Below are 17,186 nucleotides of genomic sequence, written 5' to 3' on the forward strand. Positions count from 1 at the left end.
CCTGGCCCGGAACCTGATTACAAACTCCTCAGCTACTCCTAGCCTCAGGTTTGCCTCTGCTCTGAGCCTTTGCCCTGACTGCCTTTGTTGGCATCCTAACAATTTCCACCCTAGCCCGTGGTAAAGGCCTACCCTGAGGGAACATGGAGGCAGCAGATCACTTCCTGAGGGTATTGGAGATGCCTGAATGGGTTGACCACTCCCAGGAAGAACTCTCCATGCTTCAAGCCCAAATATCGCAGCTTGCAACAGAGAACTAAGCTTTGTGCAGGCGCTCCACCCAGCTCCATGAGGAAAATGTGGCCCTGAGAGTCCAGCCGGCCCAGCACACCACAGATAACCAGCTGCTATGAGAGCAGGTGACCCAGCTGCACTACGGGCACACACTGTGGCTGTGCACCCTGATCCAGGTCCCGCTATCCCCTCCCAGAAGATTTTAATGGGGACCTCCAAAAGTTCAGTGTGGTCTTAACCAACACCTCCTGCTGTTTCTGTTGCTCCCCCAGCAGGGCCACCCAGAGGATTCAGGGGACCTGGGGCAAAGCAATTTCAGGGGCCCTTTCTATAAAAAAAGTTGCAATACTATAATAACATGTATTTGCAAATGTAAAAAATAACCAGTGAAATACATTCAAAAATTAATTTTTAATAATTTGAAAATACATGCACAAAATACGTGATTTAAAAACATTAAATGCTTTAATGGTATGTCTACATTTGCAATTACATAATGCTTCTTATGACATCGTTTTTTTACAAATTGTTCTGAACATTAATTATACAGCTGCAATTTTTCCCTCGCTTTCATTTTGGTGAACTCATTAATAATGTAATCAAAACTTATGTCTTTGACCATTTCATATTCTATGCTCAAAGTGAGCAAATGGTTCAGCCTTTCTTCCCCGGTGGCTGAATGCAAACAATTTTTAATCAATGTTAGCTTAGCATGCTCTCCCGATGCTACCGACACTGGCAACACTGTTAGTAGGCATAAACAAATACAAATCTGTGGAAACACATTTTCCAACCCTTTCTTGAAGAGAGCATTAAGAAGTGTAAGTGCAGAGGTTATATGTCCATCACCTCTTAAGTTGGAATCTTCTTTTATTTTGTAAAAGATTCTAAGTTCCTCTTTAAGATCTTCTCTCTGGAGGTCTTTTGGATATGCTGTGGCCAAAGTGTCAACAAAATTTTCTATAGAAGATTCATCCACTTTATCTGGCGGACACAAAATGGGTGAAAATAAATTTGAGACTTCAGCCATTCTTTCACCAAGACCGCCTAGCTCTGATAGAAGCAAATCCATTGTCAGGAAGAACACCTGTACTCTGAACTGAATATCGGGAGAGTCAAACGTATAATCTGCATCCCCTGTGTCATCAAAGAATCGCTTGTTCTTCCAGATCCTTGAGTCACTTTTCATTTTTGGGTCAATGCCGAGGCTTGAAGTGATTTGTTTGACTTCTTCAAAAAAAATTGGCCAAGAATCTTTCATTGTTTGAATTTCCTTGATTAAGTTGCTCACATGTTTAGCTTCCTCTTCCATTGTTAATTGGGAGCTTTGTAGGACCTTGTTCTTATCATCAATGCACTAAAGCACTTTAAACCATATTGTAGTAAGAAGTACAAATTCAAATGACTTAAGCCAACATCTGCCTGGATTTCGGGAGGTAAAAACTGTGAGTCATGCATGGACATGTGACTTGCTCAGGTAACTCCTAAACTCCATCTTGGAGCTGGACTGTGCACAGGAGTGAGGAAGGGGGTCTCCACCCACAAGAAAAAGTCTATTTAAACCCCTGGGAGACCCCTCCATGGTGGTCTTCAGATGGCTAAAGAGGGTACTAGGGTACTTGAAAGAAACTGGAACAAAGGACAGTGTGCAGGGCGTGTGAGTGATTGCTGGACCCAGGCTGAAAGGAGATTAGTCTGTAAAAGGAGCATTCTGGAACTGGTGAGGATCTTATCTGTATTCAGTCTGATTAGACATAGATTTGTGCATTTTATTTTATTTGGCTTGGTGACTTACTTTGTTCTGTCTGTTACTACTTGGAACCACTTAAATCCTACTTTCTGTAGTTAATAAAATCACTTTTTACTTATTAATTAACCCAGAGTATGTACTAATACCGGGGGGAGCAAACAACTGTGCATATCTCTCTATCAGTGTTATAGAGGGTGAACAATTTATGAATTTACCCTGTATAAGCTTTATACTGGGTAAAATGGATTTATTTGGGTCTAGACCCCATTGGGAGTTGGGCATCTGAGTGTTAAAAACAGGAACAATTCTGTTAGCTGCTTTCAGGTAAACCTGCAGCAAGTAATTCAGACCCTGGGTTTTTGTGGGAACAGACGGGCGTGTCTGGCTCAGCAAGACAGGGTGCTGGAGTCCTGAGCTGGCAGGGAAAGCAGGGGCAGAAGTAGTCTTGGCACATCAGGTGGGTGGCAGCTCACAGGGGGGTTCTGTGATCCAAATCGTCATAGATAGTTAATTGAAAAATTCCTTATGTACCCCGTGTGTTTCCCACGGCCCCAGCACCTTACCATGCCACTTACCCCTGCCTCTCCCCTCTCTTGGAGCCTCAGCGCACTGCGTCCAGGAGCGGCCCTGGACAGTGCTGCAGTGGCATGGCTCCGGTGGGACCTGAGCTCCTGCCCCTCAGCCAGAGCTCACAGCTCCGCCCCCTTACCACGTGGCTCTGAGCCGAAGGAGCTCAGGTCCCGCCGGAGCCACATCGCAGCTGCGCTGTCCAGGGCCACTCCTGGACTTGGTTCACTGAGGCGCTGGGGGATGGGGGAAGGTGGGGGCGGGGGCCGAGGGGGATCCTCAGACATTCTCGTGGAGCCAGGGGCCCCTGTGGGGCCTGGGGCCTGGGGCAAATTGCCCCACTTGCCCTCCCTCTGGGCAGCCGTATCCCCCAGTCCTTCTCATTGACGAAGCAAAACTAGGTCTTGTTATTAGTCTCCTGATGGGAGATGCATTGGACTGGGCCTTGCATCTACTCAAACAAGTGACCCCAACAGTATTGAACTGGGATGCCTTCCTCCAGGGGTTTACTGCCATATTTGATGATCTCCACTGTGCCCACTCAGCAGAGGTGGCTCTGCACAAACTCCATGCCACCCACTTCCAGCGACTAGTCTCCAACACTAAGTGGAACAAGGAGGCCAAGCTCTACTAGTTCTGGTGAGGACTATGTGAGGAGGTCAAGGATGAACTAGCTCGTGTGGGGCCCTGACCAACTTAGATGCCTTTGTTGACCTCGTCATATGCATCAACAATAGGCTCAGTGAACAACATGAGGAAAGGCAAGGGTCTGAGTTACCATCTGGCCAGTGCCCCTTGACACCTGGATCCAACCTGGACCCCGAACCCATGCAGCTGGGTCACTCTGAATACCATGAAACCCCTGAGGAATAAGAGTGCCTTCTCCACCATGGGCTGTATTTCTACTGTGGAGGATCTGGCCATATTCTTGCCAACTGCCCATCCCCAGCTCTATCATGACTAATTTGGGAAATGACCATGACCAGTCCTTTGTTGGGTTGGCCTGGGTGAACCCTGAGACAATGCCCTCCTTCCCCTCACTGAGGCATGCCCCGCACATGGTGAGCCCTCTCCACACCTTAAAGTCCAGCTCTGCCTCCATGTTCCAGGGGAGCCTCACCAAATTCAGCCACAGTGGCACTGGTGGATTCCAGGGCAGCAGACAACTTCAAAGATGCTGATACAGTCCTAGCTGGGGGATTCCAGTTCAACCAAAGACTGTCCACCACGTAGTGGAAACTATAAATGGCTCCCTCCTGTCATCAGGGCCAATGACACAGGAGATCATACCTCTGGAAGTTGCCATTTGGGATAAATGGGAAGTCCTTCAGTTTGAATGATCTTCTCACCACACTTCCCCATAATCACTGGCATTTTTTTTTTTGGCTAGTGGCTCATGATCCACACATCCTTTGGTATAGCACCAGGTGAGATTCTGCTCCAATTTCTGCCAGCAAGTCTGCCTACACTCACTATCTGATGAATCCCAGAACCAACACACCTCCCCAGATCCTGGCCGTAGGTCAGAAGGGACCACCACCAGAGTTGACTCCAGTACTGCCCCCCAAATACAGCAACTAGGATGACATCTTTGAGAAGAAGAATGATGACACCCTACTACCACCATGGATGGTCACCTATTACAAAACAGGCCCAACAAAGAAAGTAACAGAACACCACTAGCCGTCACCTACAGCCCCCAACTAAAACCTCTCCAGTGCATCATCAAGGATCTATAGCCTATCCTGAAGGACAATTCCTCACTCTCACAGACTTTGGGAGACAGGCCAGTCCTTGCTTACAGACAGCTCCCCAACCTGAAGCAAATACTCACCAGCAACTACACACCACACAACAAAAACACTAACCCAGGAACCAAACCCTGCTACAAACCCCGTTGCCAACTCTGTCCACATATCTATTCAAGGGACACCATCACAGGACCTAACCACATCAGCCACACCATCCGGGGCTTGTTCAGCTGCACATCTACCAATGTGATATGTGCCAGCAATGCCCCTTTGCCATGTACATTGGCCAAACCAGAGAGTCGCTATGCAAAAGAATAAATGGACACAAATCTGACATCAGGAATCATAACATTCAAAAACCAGTAGGAGAACACTTCAACCTCTCTGGTCACTCATTAACAGTCCTCAAAGTGGCAATTCTTCAACAACAAAAAATATTAAAAAACAGACTCCAATGTGTAGCTGCAGAACTGGAATTAATTTGCAAACTAGATCATCAGATTAGGCCTGAATAAGGACTGGGAGTGGTTAGGTCATTACAAAACCTAAATGTAATTTCTCCAATACTAATTTCTCCCTACTGTTACTCACACATTCTTGTCAACTGTCTGTAATGGGCCACTCTCTTACAACTTCAAAAGTTATTTTTCCTCCCTTGGTATCCTGCGGTTAATTGATTTATCTCGTTAGACTGACCTAACATTTGGTAAATCAGCCCCCATCCTTTTATGTATTTATACCTGCTCCTGTATCTTTTACTTCATACATCTGATGAAGTGAGTTTTAGCTCACAAAAACTTATGCCCAAATACATTTGTTAGTCTCTAAGGTGCCACAAGGACGCCTCATATTTTTTGCTAATACAGACTAACATGGCTATCACTGAAACCTGTCTCCATGAAGCAGTGTACATAGTTGGGCCCTTGGATAACTGTGCAGCAGGCTACTGGTTCACTTTTGTTACAGTAGGCTAAGCAAACAGGTATGCAGTACCATTATGAATGCACAGTGCCTGCTGAACTTGAGAAAATCATTGCTCAGCTCGGGGTACCACTGGAAATCTTAACAGATCAGAGAACGAACTGTATGTCCCAGAGGATTAAGCAACTGTGCCAGTTGTGGAAAATCAAGGTTCTCAGGACCTCTGTTGTCCACCCTCAAAAATATGGCTAGTGGAAAGATTTCAACAGAACACTAAAGACAATGCTCTGAAAATTTGCCCTTACAGATATCCGGAACTGGGCCCAGGGGTGCCGGGTGGCCATGCCCCCATCACTTTTAAAAGTGGGAAGGATTTGCTCTCTCACTTTTTTCCTGCATTAAGGGGGAGCAATGGGGTGAGGGGGTAGGAGCAGGTGGGGCCTCAGGGAAGGAGGTGGCAAGGGGGCTGGACCTCAGGGGAAGAGGTGGCATGGGGGCTGGAAGAGGCTGAGCAGGGACAGGGCCACAGTCTGGATGCTGGCAGGCCCCTCCACACACTTTTAGGGAGCTTCCGACACTCCTGCCTGGGAGCAGTTGCTCCCTCCTCTCCTGTTCACCATACCAGAAGTCCCACAATCCTCCACTGACTTCTCACCATTTCAATTGTTATATGAAAGGCAACCTCAAGGGATTTTAGACCTCATTCAAGAAATGTAGGAGGAACTATCTCAGGCCAGTAATGCAGCACAATATGTCCTGGACCTATGGGAGACACTTGATGCGCTAGGCTCATTTCCCAGGAAGAACGTCATAGAATCATAGAATATCAGGGCTGGAAGGGACCTCAGGAGGTATCTAGTCCAACCCCTGCTCAAAGCAGGACCAAACCCAACTAAATCATCCCAGCCAGGGCTTTGTCAAGCCTGACCTTAAAAACCTCTAACTAAGGAGATTCCACCACCTCCCTAGGTAACCCATTCCAGTGCTTCACCACCCTCCAAGTGAAAAAATCATTCCTAATGTCCAACCTAAACCTCCCCCACTGCAACTTGAGACCATTACTCCTTGTTCTGTCATCTTCTACCACTGAGAACAGTCTAGATCCATCCTCTTTGGAACCCCCTTTCAGGTAGTTGAAAGCAGCTATCAAATCCCCCCTCATTCTTCTCTTCTGCAGACTAAACAATCCCAGTTCCCTCAGCCTCTCCTCATAAGTCATGTGCTTCAGCCCCCTAATCACTTTTGTTGGCCTCTGCTGGACTCTTTCCAATTTTTCAATATATTCTTGTAGTGTGGGGCCCAAAACTGGACACAGTACTCCAGATGAGGCCTCACCAATGTCAAATAGTCCCTCGATCTGCTGGAAATGCCTCTACTTATACAGCCCAAAATGCCGTTAGCCTTCTTGGCAATAAGGGCACACTGTTGACTCATATCCAGCTTCTCATCCACTGTAACCCCTAGGTCGTTTTCTGCAGAACTGCTTCCTAGCCATTCGGTCCCTAGTCTGTAACAGTGAATGGGATTCTTCCGTCCTAAGTGCAGGACTCTGCACTTGTCCTTGTTGAACCTCATCAGGTTTCTTTTGGCCCAGTCCTCTAATTTGTCTAGGTCCATCTGTATCCTATCCCTACCCTCCAGCGTATCTAACACTCCTCCAAGTTTAGTGTCATCTGCAAACTTGCTGAGAGTGCAGTCCACGCCATCCTCCAGATCGTTAATGAAGATATTGAAGAAAACCGGCCCCAGGACCCACCCTTGGGGCACTCCGCTTGAAACCGGCTGCCAACTAGACATGGAGCCATTGATCACTATCCGTTGAGCCCGACGATCTAGACAGCTTTCTATCCACCTTATGGTCCAATCATCCAGCCCATACTTTAACTTGCTGGCAAGAATACTGTGGGAGACCGTATCAAAAGCTTTGCTAAAGTCAAGGAATAGCACATCCACTGCTTTCCCCTCATCCACAGACCCAGTTATCTCCTCATAGAAGGCAATTAGGTTAGTCAGGCATGACTTGCCCTTGGTGAATCCATGCTGACTGTTCCTGATCACTTTCCTCTCGTCTAAGTGCTTCAGAATTGATTCCTTGAGGACCTGCTCCATGAATTTTCCAGGTAATGAGGTGAGACTGAGTGGCCTGTAGTTCCCCGGATCCTCCTCCTTCCCTTTTTTAAAGATGGGCCCTACATTAGCCTTTTTCCAGTCATCCGGGACCTCCCCTGTTCACCATGAGTTTTCAAAGATAATGGCCAATGGTTCTGCAATCACATCCACCAACTCCTTTAGCACCCTCGGATGCAGTGCATCCAGCCCCATGGACTTGTGCTCATCCAGTTTTTCTAAATAGTCCCGAACTACTTCTTTCCCCACAGAGGGCTGGTCACCTTCTCCCCATACTGTGCTGGCCAGTGCAGCAGTCTGGGAGCTGACCTTGTTTGTGAAGACAGAGGCAAAAAAATCATTGAGTACATTAGTTTTTTCCACATCCTCTGTCATACTGTTGCCTCCCTCATTCATTAATGGGCCCACACTTTCCTTGACTTTCTTCTTGTTGCTAACATACATGAAGAAACCCTTCTTGTTACTCTTAACATCTCTTGCTAGCTGCAACTCCAAGTGTGATTTGGCCTTCCTGATTTCACTCCTGCATGCCTGGGCAATATTTTTATACTCCTCCCTGGTCATTTGTCCAATCTTCCACTTCTTATAAGCTTCTTTTTTGCGTTTAAGTTTAGCAAGGATTTCACTGTTAAGCCAAGCTGGTTGCCTACCATATTTACTATTCTTCCTACACATCAGGATGGTTTTTTCCTGCAACATCAATAAGGATTCTTTAAAATACAGCCAGCTCTCCTGGACTCCTTTCCCCCTCATGTTATTCTCCCAGGGGATCCTGCCCATCTGTTTCCTGAGGGAGTCAAAGTCTGCTTTTCTGAAGTCCAGGATCCGTATTCTGATGCTCTCCTTTCTTCCTTGCGTCAGGAACCTGAATTCGACCATCTCATGGTCACTGCATCCCAGGTTCCCATCCACTTTTGCTTCCCCTACTAATTCTTCCCGGTTTGTGAGAAGCAGGTCAAGACGAGCTCTGCCCCTAGTTGGTTCCTCCATCCCAACAGCCCATCACATCCTACAGTGACACAGACAGAAATTGCTCCTTATTTAAGGAGGGAGAGCTCAGTAAATACGTAGGGTCTTGTTCAGGGTGGTACTCGAGGTGGTTAGCCCCTCCTGCCACTTGCACTGCCACGGCTACACGGCTATTTTTGATCAAGCTAGCATGCTAGAGCTAATGCGAGGATGTCTCTTCAAGCTAGGAATCTTACCCCCAGCTGAAAGCATTGTCACACCTTCATTGTTATTGTTCAACACCGGGTTTGGGGCCTGGCTCCTTCTCTGCACCCTCTAGCTTCTTCCAGGAGAGGGACAAAGAATCTCCAGACTGGGCGTGGCTGTGAGTGGGGAAACGTCCCAAGTGGGGCAGGAGACAGAAACTGGAAGGAAGGAAAATTCACAAAATGGTTAGTTGGGGCCAGGGAAAATCCTAGAGCGTACCAAAGGAAGTGGTAAGCTGAGAGACAGAGGAAAGGAGACTGTAGATTCATTTACTATGAAAAATGGGCAAGGTCTGTCATATATGAAACCTGGCAAGAGTTGTAGAGCTCAAATGCTACGCCTATAGTGTGTCATTGACCTGAGCTGACTTTTCATAAGCTGCACTGTGCACTCCCAGTCCTGGCAGGTGATATGGCACCACCCTTGTGGGTGTCTAGTGCCCCTGGCAGCCCAGCACCTGCTACTGACACTTGGAGGGGGGTCTGAACAGTGCTATTCTGCACTTCCCAGTGTGTGTGTGATTTTTAAAATGGTGCCTTCTCTCTGCATTTCCATGCTGTTGAACCTTTAGCTGTTTGGGAAAATACTCTGTTCCCCTAGGGGTTTGTCCTGTCTGAGAACTCAGTGAGCTGTTTGCCTGGTGAGATGGTGTTACATCAGACCTGCCTCCTGCTGTGCCTTATCCCCCGTGGTGAATCCCTGCAGTGTACCTGCTCGGCTAGCTCCGTCTGTTTTCTCAGTTACAGATCAATTCCGCCCAGGATGGATGGCCTCAGAAATGCTCATGGAGGAGCCCATGTGCCTCATTCAGAACAGCACCAGCGGGGCCCTGCAGGTGAACTCCCAGGCTGTGAAGATCCTGGAGGGCATCACCCAGCCAGTGGTGGTGGTGGCCATTGTGGGAATGTACCGCACAGGCAAATCCTACCTCATGAACTCCTTGGCTGGCAAGAGAAAAGGTGAGAGACCTGGAGTCATGTGCCCCCTCCTGTGCTATTTCCTGCTACTTTCTGGGGCTCATAGTGACCTCGGGCAGGTGTACTGTGTGTCTGTGTTTATATGAAATCTGTCCTCTCTTCCCAGGGTTCTCGCTGGGCTCCACAATCCAGTCACACACCAAAGGCATCTGGATGTGGTGTGTGCCCCACCCTGGAAAACCTGACCACACCCTGGTGCTGCTGGACACTGAAGGGCTGGGGGATGTGGAGAAGGTGAGCTGGCTTTTGCTGTGTGGTGAGAACAGGTACTACCATATGATGAAGGGGGTCACATGAGTTCCTAGCAGGGCCGGCTCCAGACCCCAGCGCGCCAAGCGCGCACGTGGGGCGGCATTTTCCCTGGAGGGCGGCAGTCGGGTCCGGCGGACTGTCTGCAGTCATGCCTGCGGGAGGTCCACCGGAGCCCCGGGAGCAGCGAACCCTCCGCAGTCATGCCTGCGGGAGGTCCACTGGTCCCCCGGCTCCGGTGCACCTCCCGCAGAAATGACTGCTTGGGGCGGCCAAATTGTTAGAGCCGCCTCTGGTTCCTAGATAGACAGATGCAAAGTTCATCTGCTTTTAGAAGTTTCATTTTCCCTCTCACGTTTCAGAGGCATCTGGTGTTTATCCTCTAGTTTTACTGTGCTGTGGAAATGACTGAACTCAGAGAGACCCAAGAACATGAAAAATTCACTGGTCCAGGCAACAGCTCCTTTAAAAAGCACTAGCTCAAAATAACCACAATACAATGTTTTCCCAAGATATTAAGGCAGAGATATTAAGCTGTGCTATAGTTAAGATTGAGACTTGCTTACTGACAGGTTTCAGAGAAGCAGCCGTATTAGTCTGTATCTGCGAAAAGAACAGGAGGACTTGTGGCACCTTAGAGACTAACACATTTATTTCAGCATAAGCTTTTGTGGGCTACAGCTCACTTCTTCGCATGCATAGAATGGAAAACACAGACAGGAGATATTTATACATACAGAGAACATGAAAAGGTGGGAGTAACCATACCAACTGGAAGAAGCCAATCAATTGAGATGAGCTAACATCAGCAGGAGAAAAAATACAAAAAACCCCTATGTGACATCACAGTGTTATGGCTCAGATGTTTGGTTTTTTGCTCTGATTCTCCCAAACTGATCTGACCTACCTGAGACTGATCTCAAGGGCCGTCCTGACCCACACGCAAGGTACGAAGCTGCATAGGGCACCAGGAAACCCTGCGCAGCAGCATGCTCCTCCAGTCCCTGCCCTGCCTCTTCCTGCCCCTGCTCCGCCCCAGCCCTGCCCCCAATCCATCCCTTCCCCAAAGCCCCTGCCCCAGCCCCGCCCCCGCTCCCCTGAGCTCTGCAGCAGGGCCAGGCCTGCACTCACCAGCGGTAGGAAGTGCATCGGCCCGGCCCCAGCCACGCTGCCAGTGAGTGCTGGGGGGTGGTTCTTCCCTGCCCCCCAAGCCAGCCCCCCCCCTCAGAGGCCTGGGGCCAGCCCCCTCCTCCCCTTTACCTCCCCTCAGAGGCCTTCCCCCCACAGAGGACTGGGGCCCCACACCCCTCCATGGGGGGCTGCGTAGAGCCCCAGAATAGCTAGGGATGGCCCTGCTGATCTCAGCTAGTGTCTGGGACCCACGGTCCCTGCGGGAAAGAAATATTGTAAAAGTTAAGAAGGGTGAGATTTAGAAGTACAGTCTGGGTCTAGCCAAGCTGATGAGCCAGAGAAAATCACCCGTGTATGTACAGCAGGCCTGGGGCTCTCTTGCAGCCAGAAGGCAACCTGATGTCACAGTTCACAGGTAGCTCAAGGTGACATGGACCCTGAGCAGCCCCCATGTACTGTGACGGTGAGTCCTCCCCCAGCAGCCTTCTTGGAAAGTGTGAGATGCACATGTAGCTGCCCTCTGCCTGTGTTCTGCTCTGGGAAGTTCGGCTCTGAGACTAAAGTTTCTGACTTATGAGCAGTTACCTCAAAATGCTTTAAAATCCACATGTAGACTCAGATTTTACATTTGAAGTATTGCCAAGGAAACCAGCATTAATTTAATAACGGACAAATGAAAGATTCCAGTAAGCGCCAGCATTAGGGTAGTATAGTAGGGTAGGGTAGTGCTGCTCTGGCTGTGATCAAAGAAAAACAGGGAGCTGCAACTCTCAGTGTCAGCGTGATCAAAGGGGTTGCTGAGCATGGGAAAGGCCGCCATAATAGAACCCCCTGTTCTAAGGACTGGTGTAAGGTCCACATTGACTAAAGTGGTGCCAGGATACTGCCAGTCAAAACAGTAACTTGTGTGTATCGTGATAAACAAACTTCAACTTTCTACAATAATTCATCCCGTCTACACCACCCCAGGGATCAGATCTATCAGTTTCACCTGTCCAAATGTTGTAGTTCTGTGGAAAAGGGAAAGAAGGAAATGTCAAACTCTAGAAAACTTTGAGTCACATGGGCCCTTTTTAAAACTGTCACTACAAACCTCAAATGATGTCCTCCCCCACCACAAACGCCTATAGAATAATCAAGCAGTGCACAAGCTACAATAAAATTTTAAAATGATCCTCTGGCCCCAAAGACAATTTCTGTAGACCGTTTTCATCCTTGTTGTAAAGGAAATACTGGTACAAATTTAGCTGTGGTGAGGCTAACTTTCCATCCTCCTATTGCTGAGCCACATTAGGGCCAGGGGTCGAGTTAGTGTTGTTGCATTAATTTTGATGGAATAAATGAGCTCAGAGAGTCAAGAGTGTGAAATGATTCTGTCACTGTACAACACTAAACAGTTCAACATGGTTTGGGGGTTTGGAATAGAGAGACTTTGGGCTGCTTAGTCCCATGGCAAACACACCATTAAAAATCTTTAACCTTTTATTAAAGAAACAGAAAAAGAAGGAAAAACAGTTAAAGCCTTTGAAATGTAAAGTCTTAACTAGGGCTTTTTGTTTGAACAATATCCCTGTTCCCTTTCCCTTTAACAGTAGAGAGGTTTTAGAAGGAAAAAACCTTGGTTTGATAGTGTCTGTCACTTACAATGTTACAGTGTCAGCTGCATCACTGTAGCACTTCAGTGTAAACACTACCTATGCCAGTGGGTGGGGTCTCCTGTTATCATAGCCACCTCACTGAGAGGCAGCAGCTGTGTTGATGGAAGAATTGTTAGGTCAGCTTAACTGCATCACTCGCGTGTGGAATTTTCACATCCTTGACCAATGTAGTTAACCCAACCTACTTTTGTAGTATAGACCAAGCCTTAGATGGTATTAAAGATAGTAATAATTATTCTTTGAGGTGGGGGAGGGTAGTTAGCTGAGATGAGCTGGTGCTCTTATTGCTGCTGTTAAAATCCAATCCTGTTTCCTGAAAGACAAAACAAGACAAACACTCACAAAAGAGGAGAGAAAAAGAACAGCAGAAGTAGAAAATGCAGCTTCTCTCTTTGGTACAGACGTTTACTTGCAATCTTAGTGTTGGAGAAACATAGGCCGAGACCATACTCTGATCAGCCCCTTTGAGACCTGGCAAATTTGTACCAGTGCAGGCTGTTTGGGGCATTGCTTTCAGCTGCCTCTCCGGTCATGTGCTCACAGCATGGTTGCAAAATATGCAGCCAGACCCTTGTTAGACAAAAGGAGAAAGCTAGGCAAGAAAGACAAGAAATAGGGAGAGGAAGGAAAAAGACACATGGAGAGGTGGTGAGTGACAGCAGGAACCAATGTCTCACATCCCAGCTATTTCTCAGAATTTAGCTGGAACCAGTGGAGGTAGCAATGTGATCTGGACCTCTCTCTTTCTGGCCTGTTCTGGTCAAGAAATATCTCAGAAACAGGACAATGAAGGCCCAGTGTTGTCACTGTGAATCCCAGAGCCTCAGGAGATGGTTGGGGTGGTGGCCAGAATGGTGACGCTCACTCCTTCCAGCCCTCAGTCTCTCAGCTAGTCAGCTAGCTAGATTCCTCCTCCCCCAAGTTTGTTCTTTTAAGGACCTGAGAAGGGAGGGAAGGAGTGGGGTGACCTAGGGGGTGCTAAGGCTGGGGGGAAGGGGTAGCCCAGAGGGATGGTGTCATGAAGTCCCAAGGGCTGGTCTATGCCCAGGCTGTCACCAGTCTCCCGGGAATGATCTATTCAGTGTGCCAGGCCCCAAGGATCCACACAGTTCTGTTGGGTCCTTTGGCACCAGTGACCCCAATCTCCCTTTGGGGCTCCCTGCACTGAATCCTGCCCAGCCAGACCCCTGCTGGAGGCTTGTCCTGGATCCTTGAGGGCGCAGGGCTCCCAGGGAGTATTTACAGTGACACTGGCAGCCTTTGCAAAACAAGGGAACCATTTATTAGTCACTTGGCTACAGGACCTGACAGTCCTTGGGGCAGCATGGAGAAGGGAAGGTTAAAGCATTGTACATTCAGCCCAGCACTCAGCCTAGCTGTAGCCAACCCCCATGTTCAGGCTCCTTGTCTCCTGCATAGTCTGACCTCCTTAGCCAGCTTTCAGGTGAGAGCCTCAGGCTATGGCTACACTTGCACTTCAAAGTGCTGCCGCGGCAGCGCTTTGAAGCGCTAAGTGTAGTCAAAGCACCAGCGCTGGGAGAGAGCTCTCCCAGCGCTGTCCGTACTCCACCTCCCTGTGGGGAATAACGTACAGCGCTGGGAGCCACGCTCCCAGCACTGGGGCTTTGACCACACTGGCGCTTTGCAGCGCCGCTATTTGCAGCGCTGGAGAGGTTGTGTTTTCACACCCTGCTGCAGCGCTGCAAATTTGCAAGTGTAGCCAAGGCCTCAGTCCAGACTCCTTCCAGCTGTGAACCCTTTACCACCCACCCTAACCCTCACAGCCCTTTGTTCTCGAGCTGGGGTCTGCACTCAGCTCCCCTGCTGAGAGGCAGGGAAATCCTCCTCCTTTTGGCTCATTGGTTGCTGGCTGTCAGTGTCCTGGGGATTGGGTTTTCAATCATCTCTGATTTTTCTGCTGCTATGAGTTTGTCTCAGTCAGTCCTTTTTAATGATGATTCTCTTTTAGCCTGCCCTGAAAGCAGACTTAGTCTTTTCTCTCCCCCACTCAGATAGCCATGCAATATATAAGGGAAACTGAGGTATACATAGGATTCAGAAAAATATTTCAGAAAAGTCTCACTTCATCATAGGTGGGGGTGAGGATCCCTGCAGAGGGGGGCAGGAAGGCTGGTGGGAGGGAGCTGTGGGGTCAACTTGAGGCTGGATGGTTCTGCTGGTGGAAAGTTCCCTTGTTGTGTTGTAAGTGACAGGGCAGATGAGTTGTTGCCATGGTCCTATGGGGTGGGCATGAAGCTGAGCATGGAGCTCTGAGCTGTGGTGCCCCACCCCTCATTATAAACCCTCATCCAGACCAATCCAGCCCTTGCCCACACACCCTGCAGCCCCTCCTCTATTGGGATCACCCCCCCTTCCCTGCCCCAGCCCCGCTCTGGCACAGTGTGGTGGGCAGCGCTATGGTAGGAAGGCCCAGGTGGTGGTGTGGGGCTGGGATGAGATGAGAGAGACAAGCTGCCACACTGAAAGCCCAGTGAAAGAGTCCCAGCCAGGACAGGCTTGCTGAGCTCTTGTCGGGCAGCAAGAAGCCTGAAGGACCAGGTCTGTGCCAGGCACTGGGAACAGGCACGATCAGTGCATGTCACAAGCACATAGTGTTAAGACTAGGGCAGGGAGCTGAGATTGGGCATGCTCAGTACCTGGTGCCTCTAGTGAGGATGCTCTAGTGAGTGCCTCTAGTGGCTCACGACCAATAGTGCCAACCTGAGGGCAGACTGTCATAAAGCTGGGCAGACACACCAAACCAGTGGGTGGGTCTATGATTAGATTTCACCAACCCAGTAACAAGTGTGAACTCCAGGGTCACTATAACTGTCTAACATGGAGTCATAGACAATCCCCTTGGGCCTGCCAGGCCACTCAGGCAAGCTGAACTATGTGAAAGTTGGTCACTTACACCAACGATCACACTTACACCGATGTTATTCAGATTACTTCCAGTCCCAAGGGACTAGTCACTTATCCCAGGTCAATTTGTATCTTAGGTCCCTCTTCAAAGAAAATGCTTTAGCCCATCCTGTAATTAACTAAAGTTTTATTAACAAGGAAACAGAAATAAGAGAGTCATTTTCAAGGTTAAAGCAGATGAGTGTCAGTCTTAGGGTATGTCTACACTACAAGACTATTTCTAATCAACTTAAGTCAAATTTGTGGAATCGACGTTATGAAGTCGAATTTGCGTATCCACACTAAATACACTAATTCGACTGTGTGAGTCCACAGTAACGGGGCCAGCGTCGACTTTGGAAGCGGTGCACTGTGGGAAGCTATCCCACAGTTCCTGCACTCCCCGCTGCCCATTGGAATTCTGGGATTTCCCCCCAATGCATGCTGGGGGAAAAAATGTGTCGAGGGTGGTTTTGAGTAACTGTCATCATTGAACCATCAATCACACCCTCCCTCCCTCCCTGAAAGTGCCTGCGGGCAATCTGTTCGTGCACTTTTCTGCTCAGTGACAGCGCGGGCGCCACAGCACTGCGAGCACGGAGCCCGCTGCAGTTATGGCCGTTGTCAACTCCTCGCACCTTATCGTCAACCTCTTCCACAGTCAGCTGCTGAGAAATAGGGCTACTTTTCAATGGTGCTGCGAGCACTGGTGGACCATGGGGGACGTTTTACCAACATCAATGTCGGGTGGCCAGGCAAAGTTCATGACTCGCGTGTTTTCAGGAACTCTGCTCTGTTTAGACGCCTGCAGGAAGGTAGTTTCTTCCCGGACCACAAAATAACTCTTGGGGATCTGCAGATGCCTACAGTGATCCTCGGGGACCCAGCCTACCCGCTAATGCCCTGGCTCGTGAAGCCCTATGCAGGCGCCTTGCACAGCGACAAGGAACTCTTCAAGTACCAGCGAGCAGCGTGACCTGTGACTGTTCAGTTTCTTTACAGAGAAGCTGAACCTGCCCCTGTTTCTTTACCAAGTTCCTGTTGACTAGCATCTGCAGTTACATACCCCATCCACCCTGCTTCCCCCACTTCCAACACACATTTAAAAATAAAATACATGTTCCACTGTAACTTTACAAAGGTTTCTTTATTGATGACTTTGCGTTAAATGGTTGAAACTGGGACGCAGACTGTGCTGGGTAGGGTGTGCGGTGATGTAAAGACCACCTCTAAACTCGAGGAATGACAGGCTCCTGCTCCCAGAGCGGTCTGCAGTGCCGGACAGGTTGTTTCAGCGGAGCCTGCCATCCCTCCTTTTTGGGACTCTGTGCGGGGGCTATGTGGCCTTGTGGCGGGGGAGGACGGATACAGATTCCTCTGCTGCGTGGCTCCGTGGTCCAGGACAGGGACCGTTGCATGAGATCTGTAACCACCCTCCCCCGCTACAAAGTCACGTACCCCCCGACCCACACAGAACCATCAAACCACCTCCCATACCGACCAGGGTGCCTACTGACTGCACTGTGTGTGTGACCTGCTGCTGATCCTGCCCCCGTCTCTGTACCCTGCTAAAAGTGATTGTCCTATGCAATACCCTACCCCCTTCCCCACCCAACCACCCAACCACCCACCCCTTCAAACGCAGCGTTGTATAAAAAAGCATGACGGAAACAGTAATTAACAGCAAAGTATTTTTAATAAT

At 49.0% G+C, this 17,186-nt stretch overlaps 2 protein-coding genes across 2 annotated transcripts in view; both read left to right on the plus strand.

The window, feature by feature from the left end:
* LOC123352006 overlaps positions 1-3,185 on the plus strand; it is a 63,957-nt gene extending 60,772 nt beyond the window's left edge. The window contains exon 11 of the mRNA XM_044991690.1: positions 3,097-3,185. Coding sequence (XP_044847625.1) covers positions 3,097-3,185 — 89 coding nt within the window. The remainder of the gene's footprint in view (positions 1-3,096) is intronic.
* A 6,132-nt stretch (positions 3,186-9,317) lies between these two features.
* Positions 9,318-17,186, plus strand: part of LOC123351351 (guanylate-binding protein 1-like) — a 102,922-nt gene continuing 95,053 nt past the window's right edge. The window contains exons 1-2 of the mRNA XM_044990642.1: positions 9,318-9,524; positions 9,649-9,776. Coding sequence (XP_044846577.1) covers positions 9,332-9,524; positions 9,649-9,776 — 321 coding nt within the window. The 5' untranslated portion in view covers positions 9,318-9,331. The remainder of the gene's footprint in view (positions 9,525-9,648; positions 9,777-17,186) is intronic.

The sequence above is a fragment of the Mauremys mutica genome, chromosome 17 (genome assembly GCF_020497125.1).
Source record: "Mauremys mutica isolate MM-2020 ecotype Southern chromosome 17, ASM2049712v1, whole genome shotgun sequence".
NCBI classification, from domain to species: domain Eukaryota; kingdom Metazoa; phylum Chordata; order Testudines; family Geoemydidae; genus Mauremys; species Mauremys mutica.